The sequence below is a fragment of the Neomonachus schauinslandi genome, chromosome 5 (genome assembly GCF_002201575.2).
Source record: "Neomonachus schauinslandi chromosome 5, ASM220157v2, whole genome shotgun sequence".
Taxonomy (NCBI): Eukaryota; Metazoa; Chordata; class Mammalia; order Carnivora; family Phocidae; genus Neomonachus; species Neomonachus schauinslandi.
This window is the reverse complement of record NC_058407.1, coordinates 64,918,327-64,936,396: the sequence shown is the minus strand read 5'-3', so window position 1 is coordinate 64,936,396 and position 18,070 is coordinate 64,918,327. Positions and strand designations below refer to the sequence as shown.

At 36.1% G+C, this 18,070-nt stretch overlaps 1 protein-coding gene across 1 annotated transcript in view; it reads right to left on the bottom strand.

The window, feature by feature from the left end:
- The window catches only part of SENP1 (SUMO specific peptidase 1), a 49,680-nt gene that overhangs the window by 18,804 nt on the left and 12,806 nt on the right, over positions 1–18,070 (bottom strand). Inside the window, exons 5-10 of the mRNA XM_021704789.1 lie at positions 17,718–17,877; positions 13,569–13,740; positions 7,038–7,141; positions 6,669–6,955; positions 4,460–4,514; positions 565–603 (exon numbers count right to left, since the gene is read on the bottom strand). Coding sequence (XP_021560464.1) covers positions 565–603; positions 4,460–4,514; positions 6,669–6,955; positions 7,038–7,141; positions 13,569–13,740; positions 17,718–17,877 — 817 coding nt within the window. The remainder of the gene's footprint in view (positions 1–564; positions 604–4,459; positions 4,515–6,668; positions 6,956–7,037; positions 7,142–13,568; positions 13,741–17,717; positions 17,878–18,070) is intronic.

The window sequence follows — 18,070 nt, the reverse complement described above, 5'->3', positions numbered from 1 at the left end:
CTTCTAAGATTACAGAGAAACTAAAGCTTCATTCTAGAAACCCAAAAATGAGACTGTATCCCAAAGGAGCAAATAATACAAGATATCATTGAGGTTTCAATTCAAATATTTATGATCCAAAAGAAAAAATATGAGTTTATTTTTTTTCTCTAAAAAAATGAACAAGACCAGGGATTTGGATAACTTCAAGTGAGTTATTTAAACTGGAGACTAAAAACTCAGTAATTTTGCAAACTCCAGAAATGTGAATTTTTCACTAAATTAGTTTTATCAATGTGAAAATAAGGGCATTTATTTTCCTTTCTATGTAATATCTAACTTTGAAGGTTTTCCAATTCAATTTAGTTTCAGCAATTGTTACATATTTAATAAACCTGAGCACAGAAATGTCCCAACCCCAATAGAATTCTAAAAACCCAACAACTTAAAAGTTGTTTTATAAATAAACATTAAGTAGGGAATCTTTACTGATTACATATAGGTAGGGTGATTGGCTAATTGACTACTTCTAACTGGGAAGGAAGTGATGGAGAAGGAAAAATGATACCAAAAATAACAACTTACAATTCTTTGATCCACAGCTCTGCCTGGAAAAAAGTAGGACTATGGGTGGGGAAAAAATACGACAAATGAGCAGGAGGCTTATAAGAAAATTCAAATATTTTCACCAAGAAAACCAATCATTTAAATAATTTACAAGAATGCTTTATATGTATGCCATAAATAAAAAGTCGAAAATCACATAAGATAATTGCAACTAGGAACTAAAGGAATACAAGTATGAGTCATTTGCACACATACTAGTTAAAAAGATGACCCAAAGTTCAGCAGAGAAATTAACTGTAACATAGCCCTTTACTTGCACGAGAGACCAACACGATGTGAAAGAGTACATCACTTGCCAAGAGAATATATTAAGCTAGAACATGACTCCTCCCAAATGGTTCAGATTAACAGATTTATTAATGATTTAGTCAAATCTTGGACTTCTTGTCAGTCTACCTGAATCAAAATATTTTCAACCAAATCATACTGGACACTGAAAATCCCCACCCACACAAGAGTCCTTATCAAATGGCTAGTGAGCCAATGAATCAAAGTGGAAAATCAGCAATACAACTCCACTCCAAAGATGAGCGACCAATTCTATTCCACACAGCTCTTGCTGACAGTCCAAATGAATAATGCTTAGCAAAAGACTCCTAGGCATGTTCTCTCTTCTAGAGCCTCTTGCTCTTCTCAAATGTCCTCATCTCCTTGCCAATCCCTAACTGAAGGATCTCTCACAGAAGCAAACAGAAGAGTGAACACTTTTCCAAAGAAAACTCTTAGATACATAGAACAAGTAAAGAGAACAAAGCATTAAATTGAGAGTTAAGAGACCTGGATCTCCTGGAGTGGTCCCTGATTCACTTTGTGACTTTGACCAAGTCACTTCATTTCCATGGGTCTTAGTTCCAGATTTGTAAAATATGGAAATCAGAGTCCCTTTCAGTTCTTCAACTGCTACAGTCTGTCCTAGTGAAGGCAAGAAAAAGGACTCAAGAGGGTATCCCTTGCTCCTTAGCCTACCTTTTGGAATCAGTATTCCCAATCATCCTTAGACTAGGATTTGGCAATGAAAATGCTGTTCTATTGCCTCCCCACTGTCACTGAGGTTAATAAAGGGAAAACACACAAGTAGTGGCTTACACCCTTGGCACAGTGAATATGATGTAACAACCAAGACAGAAAGCCACAGAGATCAGTGGTAGCACTGTGAGGGGCCTACTGTGTGACACTAAAAACAAATTAACATGAAAACACATTTACTGCACAATATAAAGAAGTGACAAGAATTGCCCAGAATTTCATGGTATTGGATCATGCTATTGAAATTCGTCTGCTTCCTTATTAGACCATAAGCTTAATGAGGATAGGAATTTTTGTGTTTTGTACTTACTACCATATCCTCTGCACCAAGAATAGTGCTTGGCAGACAGCAGGTACTCAGTGCTTCCTGAATAAATGAATACTGTAAGGGAAAAGTACTGCTCTTCAATGGATCAAGGTATTTGCTGGCGTAGGAAAGTAAAATGCAAGGGAAAAAGCAAAATCCTTTTGCTTTTCAAAGAGATTATACATTATTTTTCATATGACTGAAGCATACAGTAATAACTAAAACAACTTAGGAGCACCTACTCAGTGCTCTGTGTGAAATTCTGCTTTAGAGGTTTTCTAGGAGTTAAGCCTCATGATAATTCTCATACTAGTTAAACCTCAATATAATATGTAATAAGGAATTATTACTTATAGTGCACAGAAAAGGAAATTGAGGTTCAGAGGATAATCTGTTTTGGAAGTCAGGATTAGAAACTATGTCTGTCCAGTTCCAAAGACTGTGTTTTCTAACTCTTGCAATGTGCCTTTCAATAAACCAAAGCCTTAAACCAATAGGGAGATGATGAGTACTTGAGCTGCTCAAGAGAGCATTTGAGGCTTTCTAGGAAATGCATGTTTAACAAAGATTTGTTTACTAAGTACCCATCATGTGCCAGGCATTATGATCAACATTAGGTGATTAGTGCAAAGGTATTATTAATGAACAAGATATAGGGATAAAAGTACTGGAAGAAAAGGCTATAATGCTATCTGGAGGAGTCAGAGAAATGTCTTGAGGAGAAAATAACACCTGAATCAGATTCTGCGAAGCAAAACAAGAGTTTAACAAGTGGACAAGGAGGGAAAGAAAATTCCAGGGGTTAGGATCAGCATGTACAATGGCACAAAAACAGGAAACAGCATGGCATATTCGGGGAAATAAGGGCAGATCTTCAATGCTACACCTTAACCAAGAGGCAGTAGTGGGAGATTAAGAATAAAAAGCCAATCAACCAAGCCTTGGGAGAGCAGGCTCCAACTGCAATAAACAGCATTATTCAATCAGCCTTCCCCAACAGACCATTTCTCCCTCCATCTCATTCTTCAGGCATCACTAAGAGAAATCTTCCATAAAGGAAAGGCACACTGGGTAAAGAGCCATTAAAGAACTAAAAGCACTCTTTACATGAGACCGACTTTTTCCCAAGAAAGAATACCTACTTTTGTGTATATGTGTGAAAACACTTTTATAAGTGCTTTTTGTGTATGTTAACCTTCACGCAATTCAATAAATAGTAAGGTATTAATACTAGCATTTTTATTGATAAGGAAACTAAGGTTCAGAAGAGTAACTTGCCCAAAGTTACATGATGCCTGGACAAGATCAAAACCCAGGTCTGACTCAAGAAAAAAAAATGTATAAAGAATAAGAACTCCAAACTGTAAAGTCTCCTTGAGAAAGTACAAAAGAGAATTTTTCTTTAAAAATCTAAAATTCAGGACATATAGGAGAGCCACAAAGAAGTATAGAAATTGAGATGAGAAAGAACATTTCATTATCCCTAATTCCTCAGTGGAAAATTGATACTATTATCATTTCAGCAATTGAAACAGCAATGGCAAAGAAACTACGATCTAAGTAGTAACCGACTAAATTACAGAGCAAAAAGTTTCATATAGAAGTCAAGTATCATATAGAAGATCACATTTGAATTGAGACTTAAAAGACAAGAAAGAGACTCCTGCTTCTTTAGATAGACAAGTTGAGGTGGGGGCGGGGTACATACCAGGCAGAAGGAACACTGACTATGAAAGTAAGTAAGTACATATTATATTATAGTTCAGCATGTAATAAACACACAAAAGACTCTCATCTTCCCATATGGCTCCTCCTCTCACCTCCATCACGCCTCCCCTCAAATGTTCCTTATCAGACTTGCCATGACCACCCAGATAAACTGTGCCCCCTTAACCCTGTCTATATGTTACCCTGCTTTATTTTTTTTCACATTTATCACTACCAGACATATATGTTTATCTATTTGTTCATTATTTGTCCCCCATCTTTTTCCTTACACCTCTTATAACCAGAATGTAAGCTCCTTCAGTGCAGGGCTTTCATTTTGTTCACTGCTATTAGCCTCAGTGTGTGTATTAGGACCTGGCACACGTAAGTTGTCAATAAATACTTGTTAAAGGAAAGAACGTATGATAGGAAGTGAGGCATGTGGAGGAAATGTTTTGTATACCATATTAAGGAGTTTGGGCTTCACTCTATGTCTGATAGCCCACTCTTGTGGGAATTTAATGAATAATCAGATGTGCATTTTTAAAAGACCACTCTGGTTGCAGAATGGAAGATGTAAAAGAACAGGCAAAGAATGGATCTGAGAACATGGTGGAAGATGGAATGAAGCACAACAAGGAGGCCAGAGGAAGAAGACCAATTTGAAAGTCACTGAAATAATTCAAATAACACAGGCAAGAGGTCTGAACTGAGGCAGTCTGACTTTTATATTATGTAACTCTTAGTGAAGAAATTGTGATTAAAGAGAAGAAAAAGAAAATATGTCAAGAATGTCCTTTTTCCAAAGCTTACCTGGGAGTTGGAGTCTGGGAATCTTTCACTTTGAGTAAAATCACAGAGTCTGATCCTAAAAAAGAAACACAAGAGCATATCATTATTAATAAAATCCTACACAGTTATACACTCTAGATGTTTGTAGTCTAAGTTCCCATACTTTGTTATATTCTATTTTCACAAAAATAATGCAGCATAAGGACAAAGGTAGGATGGAAGAGAAAGAGAGGCAGGTCCATTTTCACTGAGCCAGAAAAAGGGCTTAGTGAAGAGCTTGCCTCACAAAGAAAGCAGTTATTCTTAAATACAAGTATATATATGTCCTTCATCATCTACTCCTGGGCTGTGCTTGATTCCTGTGCTGCAGCTTTCTGTTCCTGGGGAACAAGAACAAGCCAAGATTTCTCAAAAGTCTTTAGTTCATGAACTACCATGAGACTGAATAAGGTGAAAGAAGGGAGGGGGAACGGAAAGTAGAAAGATAACTACAGAAGTAGCAGAGTCTAAAAAGTACAAATTCTATCATTTCATCATTTATTTTCGGTGTTGATAAAGGCAGGAATTGTGTCCTTCTAGAGGATCATGTCCTAATCTAAATGATTAGAACCTCATTTAGAATATTTATTAAATGGTACAAGAAAAGTAATGAAACACTTCAATGGACTACAGTATATTTCAGTTTAGTTGCATCTAAGCCTTTGTCATACAACTTATGTTTCTGAGGTTAAAGGCTTTTTTTAATGGTAGTTCCCAGTAAACCATCTCATAAAATTTTATAAAGGTTTTCATGAATACGTGTAGCTATAAAATGATGCCACCAACAATTTTAATCCCCAAGTGAAAATTTTAAGAAAGTGAGGAATATCTTAAAAAAAAAAAAAAAACAAAACAACAAACAATCTGAGGAAGGAGGGAAGAGCCTTAGAGATTGATCTATCAAAAGATCCCTAATGTCGGGCGCCTGGGTGGCTCAGTTGGTTAAGCGACTGCCTTAGGCTCAGGTCATGATCCTGGAGTCCCGGGATCGAGTCCCGCATCGGGCTCCCTGCTCAGCAGGGAGTCTGCTTCTCCCTCTGACCCTCCCCCGTCTCATGTGCTCTCTCTCTCTCTCATTCTCTCTCAAATAAATAAATAAAATCTTTAAAAAAAAAAAATCCCTAATGTCTAACCACTTAAGCTAAAACTTAAGTTATATACCCAAAAATACATACTATCATAAATACACACAACACATAGCTAAAGAAGGGGAAAACTAAGCAAACAAAGAAAATTATAGAAAACCTTCATTAACTGGAATGCTAAGAGTCTGGCTTTTTTGGTTAGCTGAAAATTAGGTAGAAAACTCTTTTTGGGGCACCTGGTGGCTCAGTCGGTTAAGCGTCTGCCTTCAGCTCGGGTCATGATCCCAGGGTCCTGGGATCAAGCCCTGCATTGGGCTCCCTGCTCAGCAGGGAGTCTGCTTCTCCCTCTGACCCTACTCCCTCTTGTGCTCTCTCTCTCTCACTCTCTCTCTCTCTGAAATAAATAAAATCTTTAAAAAACAAACAAAAAAACCTCTTTTTGTTTCTGAAATTTGCTGATGACCATTCTAAAACCATAAACCTACTATATAGGTTTTTTAAGTATTACCTGGTTAAGAACTTTTACTTCAATACTTAATTGATGTTCCAAAACTCTTAGAACTTCAGAGTACTTAATGGTCAATGTAAAGTACTAAAAACAGAGAAAGTACTGAAGTAATTGGGCTGACTGTGCTCTGACTCTAGACTCTGCTCAGGAAGTTCATCTTTTAAGTAAAATATATGAAATCATTTGCATCTCCATGTAAGAAAAAAGTAAGTTACTTGCAGGTTTAGTTTATTTGTGGTATAGCTAACTGAATTATATGTATTTAAAGTTTCTTATATGTTAATTAAGTTACATGCATATTACAACCTTGCCTATGATTCACACAGATCCCATAAACAGTTAACTGGCTATTAGGATTGAAAATATAGTTATACAGGGTGCCTGGGTGGCTCAGTTGGTTAAGCGACTGCCTTCGGCTCAGGTCATGATCCTGGAGTCCCAGGATCGATTCCCGCCATCAGGCTCCCTGCTCGGTGGGGAGTCTGCTTCTCCCTCTGACCTTCCCCCCTCTCATGCGCACTCTCTCTCTCTCATTCTCTCTCTCAAATAAATAAAATCTTTAAAAAAAGAAAATATAGTTATACAAAACCAATTTTACCTTCTGATTGTGCATTTGAAGCTGGTAAGTTATCTGGCTGATGTAGAAGAGAGTGGTGATGTTGGGGTTGATGGAGAGGATCAGAATCTTTGGATCCAAATGCCACAACATCTGGGGCATAAGACGGTAAGGAATACACACTGTGGGACAGTTGTTCCTGGGTAGTTAAAATGCTAGCAGATCCAGATGATGAAGTATCAGAGCCAATGATCTGAGCTGCACAAGAGTTTCCATTTTTAAACAGTGGGTCTTTCAAAGTACTCTTACTGGAACTAAGACATCGAGACCTAGCAAGAGAAGAATATAGTTTCAATATCAAATAATAAAATGTAGAATTAAATTCATTTGAAATATGTTTCTGTGACTCACAGGTGTAAAGGAAAATGTGTGGTGGGTTTGGCTACAGAAAACTGTTTCCCTGTGACCATCTGTAGCAGCTGTCTGTAAATCTCTCTTTCTTCTTCTTGGACTGTCTATATAAAAAAAAGAAAAAAAAAAAAAGAAAAATCTTAGACACATCCAGTGAGAAAAATTTTTTTTTCAAAACAGCATCTAGATTCCCAGAAGTTCTGCCAAAGTTCAGACAGAGTCCCTCAAGATAATTAAGAATTATCATTAGGGATATTCTAGAAAATTATAAGAGGAGTTAAATGAAATAAATACCAGATAGTGTATTTTAGAAAAAAAAAAAGAAAGAAAATTATGGGACACATACATAAATAACAGTGCAGACAGGCTCTAGGATATGAAACCAGAAGACCAGTAGGCAATCACTTTTGAGTCAACTGATAAGAGTCCCAGAAACAAAATATTTGAGGATCTCTCAATTAGGATTCCAACAAACCCTAGGAGTCCTGACATCTACTAGAAAAACCACAAGGAAGTAACCAGAATAGTCAAAATCAGAGTGGGATACCTTGCTGTTTTCTACTTTATCTAGAGTAGAAATACTCTATATTTTTAAGAGTATAAGTATTTTCCAGAGATGGTTTCCATCTCCAATATTTACTCTTCTTCCTAAGCCCCAGTACTGAATTTATTTATTAACTTGAATACCTACTAAGCACCACTCACTAGAGATACTGCACTGAATAAAATTCCTTTCCTTATGGAGCTTACATTACCATTAAAGGGAATGGCAAACAAGACTAGTCAGATAGTATGAAAAAACTAAAGATAAGGGAATAGAAAGTGATGGAGGGGAAAGAACAAGAACAGGTAAGACCCCTTTAAAAAGGTGATATTTCAAGAGAAACCTGTATCCGGGGAAGAGGTAAGTCACAGAAATTTGTAAAAGACTATTCCAGGCAGAGGAAGAGCAAATGCAAAGGCCCTGAGACAGGTATGTGCTTGATGTGTTCAAGGAAAAGTGAGGTCAGTGTGAATCAGAAGAGCAGTAAGAAATGAGGTCACTTGGCAGAGAACCAGATTACATATGGACTTGTAACCACAGGAAAGCATTTATTCTATACTGATGCCCTGAAGCAGTGGGCTGCATTCACTAAATAATATGCCCTGGTACTTTTAAAAAAAAAAAAAACCTTATATACAGTTTAATACAACCACCCATCTTCACGAAATAATTTTAATACTTTGTGCCAGGGCTAGCAGCACCCTGCACTATGACACTTCAATATGTGCATAAGCATTTTATTCAATTATAATTATTAAAAGCAGAATGAGTTAAGCAACTATCTATGCAAAGGCAAACAAACACTAAGTTTTTTCTTCTTGATCACTGTTTGCTACATAGTAAATTTCAGTCACATTGTCACTATAATATTACTGATCTAACAAGATTCACCTTGAACTGTGAAGCATGACAACTCCTTATGAAAAAGAGCTATCCTTAAATTTGAACAGATGAGTAATAAGGTAAAATTCGTTGAACATTTGGTAGAAAAGTAGACCCGAGAGAAAAAACAATTTGCAATTTTCTATATGAAGAAAATAAACTCCATTATTTTATCCCTTATACATTAATACTGTATTTAAGATGACAGCAGTCCTTTTTGCTAGTGTTTGTGAAGAGACGGTCTACAGTATTGGGCAGGCACTTCAGTGACAGCACAGGAGTGATAATGGTTAGCAGGTATACATTAATATCAATTACCAAATCTGTAGGTTTTGGCTATTGTACTGGGAAGGACATGAGTATCTGAGACATAAATTTAAAAACTATAACTACAATAAATGCCTTTTTATTAAAAACTAAATATGTTATTATAAAGGTTCTTTAAGTAGACAGTCTGAGGAATGAAGCTTCATTACAGATTATTAGATTGTAAGAGATTGCCAGCCAACTCCATAGTGATCTATATACAGGAAAGCTGTGTTATCTGGCACTTTAATGAGTGAAATTTTTGAACACCCACCAATGTAAATTTTTTTTTAAAGATTTTATTTATTTATTTGTCAGAGAGAAAGAGAGACAGAGGGAGCACAAGTATGAGCAGGGCGAGGGGCAGAGGGAGAAGTAGACTCCCCGCTAAGCAGGGAGCCCGATGTGGGGCTCGAACCCAGGACCCTGGGATCATGACCTGAGCCAAAGGCAGACATTTAACTGACTGAGCCACCCAGGCATACTCCCACCAATGTAAATTTTGACCCCACTTTCCCACTACACCAAATAACCTAATTCATAACCCACAATACAATGGGGTTAACAGTATGTTGTTTTCAGGAGTGGTAAAATGGAAGGAGTGAAGGCAAATCAGAAGAGTAATACCACCTGGATCATGGAAATTAACTCTTAATTAACCAATCATTTTAGTTCATTTCCACTGTCCTACCAAACTAGATTTTAAAAAGCTTTGACTGCATTATCACATCACAGGGAGGAAAATAAAGCAGAGAAATTGGTGTAAGAGGTTACTCTGCATACCAAGGGAATGTAAAGAAATATCCCCATCACATGAAGACTTCACAAGCACACTGAGAACAGTGACATAGAAAGGATCTTTGCTTGTGGTACCCTACAGACTTCAACTGTAAAAAGTTAAAAACACTTCTCTCCTCCCTCACATCACACGGCAAAATGGTTTTAGAATAAATTTTTTTTTTTTTTTTTTTTTTTTTTAAAGATTTTATTTATTTATTTGAGAGAGAGAATGAGAGACAGCACGAGAGGGAAGAGGGTCAGAGGGAGAAGCAGACCCCCTGCCGAGCAGGGAGCCCGATGCGGGACTCGATCCTGTGACTCCAGGATCATGACCTGAGCCGAAGGCAGTCGCTTAACCAACTGAGCCACCCAGGCGCCCTAGAATAAATTTTTATACTTCTAAATAAAACATGAAGAACCAAGGTGCCATTAAGTGACTCAGCTAAAGTAAATTATGACAAATGTAGATTAATTCAATGTAAAGAACTGATTTTTAAAAATCAATTAAACACACACAGGTCACCCACAGATATTTTCCCTAGCTTTTCAAAGAAAAGCATCTGTCTAAGCCTGAACAACCTTACAGTCATTAGGCACCATAAAATGAGCAGGAATAGATGTTCTGTATTCCAAATAATTATCTGAGGTCTCTTGAAGCCTCATACTTTCAGTTTCAACTAATTTATAGTCTAAAAAAGAAATTATAGAAAAAAGGTTAAGAACTTTTCACTGTTCTACACGGTAATTTAAAGGTCACAAGAATTTATCTTCTATTTTAGGCAAAGAAAAGATAGTCCCAGCAACTCTCAAAAGAACATATATAACATCTGGCTTTACCAAAAGAAAATGCAAAAAGGTAAGTCACTTCAAACTTCAAACACAATTCTTTTTTGGAGCATCTGGTACTATAAAGTAAAAGAAAACATCTTTCTCTGTACATTACTTATTAAACTGTTCCTACCGAGTAAGCAAATTAGGAAATTAAGAGGAAAGGAAATAATAATTGGATAATATGTTAAAGTAAAAGAAATTGGCTGATGTTATGTTTTAAACATAATAAAGGACCAAGGAAAGTTTAAAACAGTATTAAAGATATATAAGGTGCTGAATTCTGTTTTTTAAAAATAGATTTAAAAAATAGATTTTTTGGCAGATTCTTGCATTTAGATGCTTCTGTTAAGAGTCTCCATCATAAAACTGAACTGTCTGTAAAATTATAAAAATTTAACAGAGAACACAAAATAAATCTTAGAAAACTAGCAAAATCTTTTGTAAATTACTCAAATAACTTCATAAATCTCCCAATTTTGATTCTGTTTAAAATGTATATTATATAAATAAATTTCAACTATCAAAAGTGCATAATTCAACAACTTTAAGTCCAAAATTCTCGGTTATGACAAAATTGTAAAGTCTGTTTTGTTTTTAAAGAATAAAACCACCAGTGTCATCTATTAAGGAAGTCCAACATCCTAAAATGTTGCTCAATATGTTGCAGAGAAGCATGCCTGGAAGCAACATATAAGTGAAAAGAAACTATCTGAGTTTTTACTGTTTTACATTTTTAAAATCCCTAGTATTTTCTCTTTCCCAAACAGAAATCCATATCCTCTAAACAGTGTTAGTTATATTGGAGATACTCTGTAACTGTACTGTCCAATATGGTAGCCACTTAGCAACATGTCCAATATGTGTCCAATAGCCAACAGAGTATGTGGCTCATGAGTACTTGAAATGTGGCTAATGTGACTGAGAAACTAAATTTTTTATTTTAACTGAATTAATTTAAGTAGCGCATATGACTAGTGGTTACCCTATTTGACAGTACAGTTCTTTAATGATATCCTTGAATCAGCCATCAGCCAAGTGGTGGTCCAGTCACCACTTACGTATTTCCAAATTCTTCTTTATGTATTTTCTTTAAACTCCTGTTGGAAGACTGAACAGTGCAGTGGTAACATCATGTTAATTTTATAGATGGCTTTAGATTCCTGAAGGTGATAAATCCAGCAGTAAAATTAAAAAATAATTTTCCTTCTTTAACATAAGCAACTGTATCTCCCTTGGAAATCCCAAATATTTCCATGGAAAATAACTTTTCCTCCACTTTGTAAGATCCTACCAGCAAATTCTTTATCCCCTGGGGGAAAAAAGTATTATATTTTAATCTAGATTATCCATACTACCCCAGACTAAATATCTAAATAATCTGTTGATACTTTGATTTAATAAAGTTTGGTCCAATTGTATTATATGGGTGATTCCATATTTCTATACTACAAGTGAGTCGCTTTTCATAGCAGAATATAGACCTAAAAACAACTGATTGATGCAAAATTTTCTGCATCTCTTGTTGCATGGGATAGGTTCAATCCTTGGCATCTTTTTGGCACTGTAGAAGGAAGGGGAACTCCAGCTTCATGTCCTACATGGGCCAGCCTGTGGCCTGGAGAGTTGAAAATAATCCAGCTGGCCCAAGTCCTCAGGTGGAGGTAGAAGTGAAAAGAGGAGGGGCTGAGTAGTCCAAAGGCCTGTTTGGCTAGTGGGTGAATAGTGGGCTTACAATGAACACAGATAATCTTAAAAGATCCCGGTAATCTCAGCGGCAGCCACGTGAGGCAGGGGAGGGTTGGGAGGCCAATATCCAGCCACCATGCTGCTGCTGTCTCCTTCCCCACAAGTCTCTCTGGACCCCACAGGCTGCCTAGGCTCCAGCAGAAGCAACCCCAGTAATCTAAAAATATTATTTATGTAATATCCAATACATACGTGGTACTAAATTCAGTAGTACAAAAGTGAAAGATAAATCTCACTTTTATAACTGTTGCTCAGCTCTCATCACCAAAGCCAACTGCTGCCAGTTTCTCGTCTACCCTTTCTCTACTAAATATGACTTACTACCTCTGCCACCCTCTGCTTAAAATATTTCAGATTCAGTACAAACGTAAAACCAAACAGAATATATAGCATTTTTTTTTTTAGAATGTATAGCATTTTTACTAACCATGTCACAAATAATCACATTTTGCCACTTAAAAGATCTTCATTTCAAATTATCTAATTATTTAGCACAAAATGCTGTATTCTTGACTCCCCAGTCTGTAAGCTCCAATAGGCTGGAACTACACCGCTGTGTTGTATAACAGGATGCATACCAGACTAGACTCCAGAAGATCTGGGTTGTAGGCTGGCCATGTACTAGCTGTATGACCTCTGACCTTCACTCTCCTAATACGTATAAAATGTGGATATTACCTCATCTCTACCTATTTCACAGGATTAAAATGATTCAACATAATAATACATGTGGAAAGCATACTGGAAACTCTATATGGCTACATAAATGTAAGGTATTGTTATTTATTTGTATCCTCATAGCAAGCAGTCCAAGGCTGACTAGATGCATAATAAATATTTAACAGGTACAAGCACATTCTCTACCACATAAATTATATGCCATATTATATTTACAGAATTGATTTTTTTCCTTTAGGTTTACTGAATGCATATAACAACCAAAGTGTCAACAAAACATCTTTCTTTTGGGGAATATCTATGATCTCAAAAATCTTCTTGCTCATAATGAAGGGACATAAATTATTTTGCTGGCTTCTTGATTTTCTTTTTATACTGAGAGGAAATTGTCCTAATAAGAAATAAGGGCAGGTATTTTATCAAATCCAGCAAGGTAAACAGTTTTGCCACAAGAAACTCGAGTTGAGGAAGGGTCCAAAAAAGAGAGAACAGAGATAGTTTGATGTATGAGAAGTCATTTAGAAAATACTGAAAATTAAGTCTGCTGCTCAACAAGAATAGAAAACAGTAAGAGAAATGAAGTCCTGCTAAAATCTCTCTTTAATTTCTTTAGCACAGATGACGGCACTCAAAAAAGTAAGAAATAAAAAGCACAGAAAGGATTAAATGGAATGGTTAATAAACATCGAAATCAGAGGGAACAAATGGCTAAGTACAGGGAAAGATTCTAACCTTTAGCAGCCTTTGTTGCAGGTTTTCCTTACCTCTTCTGCTGTACTAACATGTCGCCTCTGAGTTTTCTTGGGGCTCAAAAGGTTTCGACGACATGAACCACTCCAAGACGGACTTGGAACAGGCTTAATAGGAAAAGATTTTTCATATGCAGACACATGGCAGTGATGGTTTGACTTTCCCGTAAAAGTGTTTGATAATCCACTAAAAAAACAAAAACAAAAACAGAGTTTGTAAGAAAAGAACAGCAAGAAAATCGAACCTAGTGATTTGTACTTTCAGGAAATAACAAAAACCACCAAAGTGTCAACAAAACCAACACCAACAGGCAGAATGAGGGATGTACCATTTGAGGGAAATATACAAGAAATGAGACATGGGTTGCTGCATCAGGTTCGGCCACTTAAGAAGTCCTAGATTGCCATACTATATAATTATCAAACATCCAAAATTGTATTTCTTAGCTTTATAGTTCCTTTGGTCAGGAACCAAAGACCTGCGCAGTATGACAAGTACATCAGGTTAGACTTCTTCAGAAAACCTGGGTCTGAGGGATCTAACGTACACTTTCTATTTACTCGCTGCAGCCTCCTCCCACAAGTCCTTTGGAGGGAATTTTAGGATTCAATATGCAAAGATGGATAAAGCTGAAGCCTCTCAATGGAGCTTTTAAACTGAATTTTAAAATTTCCTAAAAAAACCAACAGATGGCTCCCTTCCTTCATTAAAAAACAACCAGAAGGCTTTCTCCTAGGCTACATCACTCTTGGTCAATTCTTCCGGCCTAACTACCTCCTCTGAAGGAGACTTTTGTTTTTGTTTCTTTAAACTATTTGTGCACCCCCAATAATAGAAAAAACTGGCAGGAAAAATACTTTTGTGAACTTAAAACCAAGTCTCATCTCTAAGACTAGATTAATAATTTAAAGTTCTTTCTATCTTTCTATGTGGTCTTTTTTATCTGTTACTGCCCAGCAAGTTATGAGCTACTTGCTCTCAGCATACTGAATTTTCTCTCTCTCTCTTTTTTTTTTTTCCTGAGGATGCAGAATAGAGATACACAACCGACTAAGTTGAATTCAATGAAATCAACTCTTTAAATCAGTACATTTGGTCTGGATCCAAATGAAATCAGACTAGGTGTAAAGAAAATAAAAAAGCACTTACATACTCTCTCAAAGGGGGGAAAAAAAAGAAAAAGAGAGAGACAAGTCAAGAAACAGACTCTTAATTATACAGAACAAACTAATGGTTACCAGAGAGGAGGTAGAGGTGGGAGAGACAGGTGAAACAGGTGATGGGGATTAAGGAGTGCACTTGTAATGAGCACCGGGGTAGATGTGTGGAAGTGCTGAATCACTATATTGTACACCTGAAACTAATATAACACTGTACGTTAACTGGAATTAAAATGCAAACTTAAAAAAAAATCACATGCTCTCTAACTCTTCAAATTACAATGGTTTCTGTGTGTGTTAGAGTGGGGAAAGAAACAAGGAGTCAGAATTTCAGGAACAAGCTTATTTCCTTAGGATGGGTGGATGCCGCTACAAAAAGAAGGCAAGGGCAGTATAATTTGTCTGGTGAAGATATAATGAATTCCCCACAATGCCTTTTGCACTGATGCTTCCTAGAGTGTGTGTGTTTAATGCAAAAGACTTTCTTCTAAACAAAAAACAGTGGAGGGCATCTTGCAATGCCAGAAAGCAAGGATGCTACCTACAATTAAAGAGGTTGGGCCAGACACAGCAGTGAGCTTGAAGGAGTCCCGGTGGCCAAAACTGTGAGAATGTGAACATTAAAAGAATAATGATTGTAGTGGACTGAAACACACTGAATCTGGAATAACACTAAAAAGAATAGCAAAATTCATCTGAACCACATGAAGTGGCTATTAAAAAAAAAACAAATCTACTTTGAATACTGGTAATGAAAAAGAAAGATCTAATCCTATCTCCTGCCTTCCCAGTAGGAGAAGTATTTCAGGATAACCATACAACCCTACCTAATGAGGAAAAAAAATATCCCCTTCATAGCAAAATGACAATAAGTATAGAAGAAATAGTAACATTGGAAAAGTACTATTTCATTAACTCTAATAAAACTATTATCAGGTCAAAGAAGGATAAAAGGCACAAACTTCAAGGATAAAATAAGTCCTGGGGATGTAATGTACAACATGGTGACTAGAACTAATAATATTATATTGCATATTTATAAGTTGTTAAGAGAGTAGGTCTTAAAAGTTCTCATCACAAGAAAAAACTATTTTGTAACTATGTATGACGACAGATGTTAACTAGACTTACTGTGATCATTTTGTAATATGTACAAATACTGAATCACCATGTTATATACCTGAAACTAATATAATGTATGTCAATTTCACCTCAATTTAAAAAAATTATCAGGTAAGGATTATCAATTGATATGAGTAACTCTTAGGCTGATGTGAAATTGGTCACTGATATAATGCCAAAGTATCATCATTTAGATTACATTCTAGTCATCACAAGGGGGAAAAAACTAACTGCACAAAAGGACCAGATTGTTATCTCTCTAATCCAGAGGTCAATCCAGTATCACTAATGAGGAGAACCAGATTTGTAGGTTTTTAATGTGATATAACATAGCACCAGCTTTTATTCAAGACAAAAATCTAGTTTACAAAAACTAGAGGATAGATGACAAAATAATACTATGAGGAAGAAACCTGTCAAGTCCAAAAGGTGGAACATCATGAAGAAAAGGTCACGTCATAAGGAAAAAGGGCTGTTCTAGACTGTAAAAGACTTAAGGGCAATAAACACCCAGAAAATTCATGTAAATGCAGAGAAAACTATCTGAAAAGATATGCACTAGGATATTACAGAGGTGATCGCTCACTGGTGGAAACATGATGTTTTTACTTTTTATTTTTACCTATCTGTATTTTCTGAATCTTTACAAAGCACATGTATTTGTTTCTATAATAATGTTATTTAAAAAAAATAACAGTATGGCCTTATCGGGTAAAAAAAGCAATTTGCCAAATAATACATATAGAAAATCTTTAATGAAGACAAAATAGCATTATACATTTCATAGTATACATAGCATACATCTCATGCTACATAGGAGAAAAAAAAAAAACAAACCCAAGCATAGGGGAACGGTTTGGAAGGAAACACACCAAAGGGAGGGGAATAAGATTGTGAGGAATGGTCAAGGATCTTTAGTTTTATTGGCAATGTTTTAATTTTTACAATGTGAATGCATTAATGAATTCTTGTGTAATTTAAAAATATATTAAGAAGTGGGGAAGACCCCTGGGAGTACTGACACATGTTTCCAGAGTCCATGTGCTAATAATCATAAAATAAAAGCTATCTCATTGGTTTCTATCAACGGCAGAAAGCTTAGCATTGCCTAAGCAGGAAATTAAATGATCCCACATTCCTAAAATCCATCACCAGAGTAAAATTTAAGAAGTCATAAGTAATATTTAAAAATATATATATTTTACTAATAAAGTTGCTGAGGGAAAAGTTTCTAAGCCAAACTTCATCTGTCTTTAATGATCAGTATAAGCTTGGTGAGGGAATAGGTAGCACTTATAAAATTGGGCTAAAAAGGAAAAAGAAAACAGTTACAAAGAATTCATAACTCTATTTTCTAAGAGAGGTAGTTTAGGTCTAGTTGACTAAGGCCATGAAGTGCAGAACTTCGTTGGTTTAAGCCAGGTCTCTGCTCATGTGAAAGCCTATAAAATGTACTGATTTCTTTGCTACTGAAGTTGTAGAAATTTAAGATTCATAACAGCCATATTAATCCCAAAATACTCAGATGCACCAAGATTTCCCTCAAAACTCTCCTCTAATGAGAAACTTCGGCTGTCACCAAAATTCAGCACCAAGTAAATTAAAAGTTGAAAGTTTAAAATGGATTTGTCCATATTTTCACAGTTTAAAATTCAGAAACAATGTTACTCCTTTAAAATGCCAATGTCAAGCTGCTCTCCACAATTCCGGGGCAACAGCTCTTTCTGCCCAAGGGTTCTGTCCCCATGCTTTAATAAAACCACCTTTTTGCACCCCAAAAATAAATAAATAAAATAAAATGCCAGTGTCAACAACTATCTCACAGCCATTTTCTCTTATATCAGAGGAAAGGCTTGTGAACTAGGAGGCCAGAATACCTACCTTGAGGTCTTTCGGGTTTCGAGGTAAAGACTTCGGCTGTTTCTTGATTTTTGTAAAGTTGAACCTGATGCTGGAGTGGAATTTCTCCACTGGCCATTTGCACTCTGGCCAAAGGTTCTTAAATCTCCTGAGCCAAGAAAACTGTCTGAGGAAGGGTTGTCTAAAAGAATAAAAGTTTGAATAATTAGACAAATACCTACAGTAGTTTTCCATATGACTGCAACCATGTCCAACATTGTATTCCAAAGTAATGTGGTAAAGCACCATGTCTCTCATGGAAGAAAGATCCCAGTCTCAACTGCCAGTAAAGTCTGCAGTAAGGGAACTTCTACAAACTATAATTGATTCAGCCA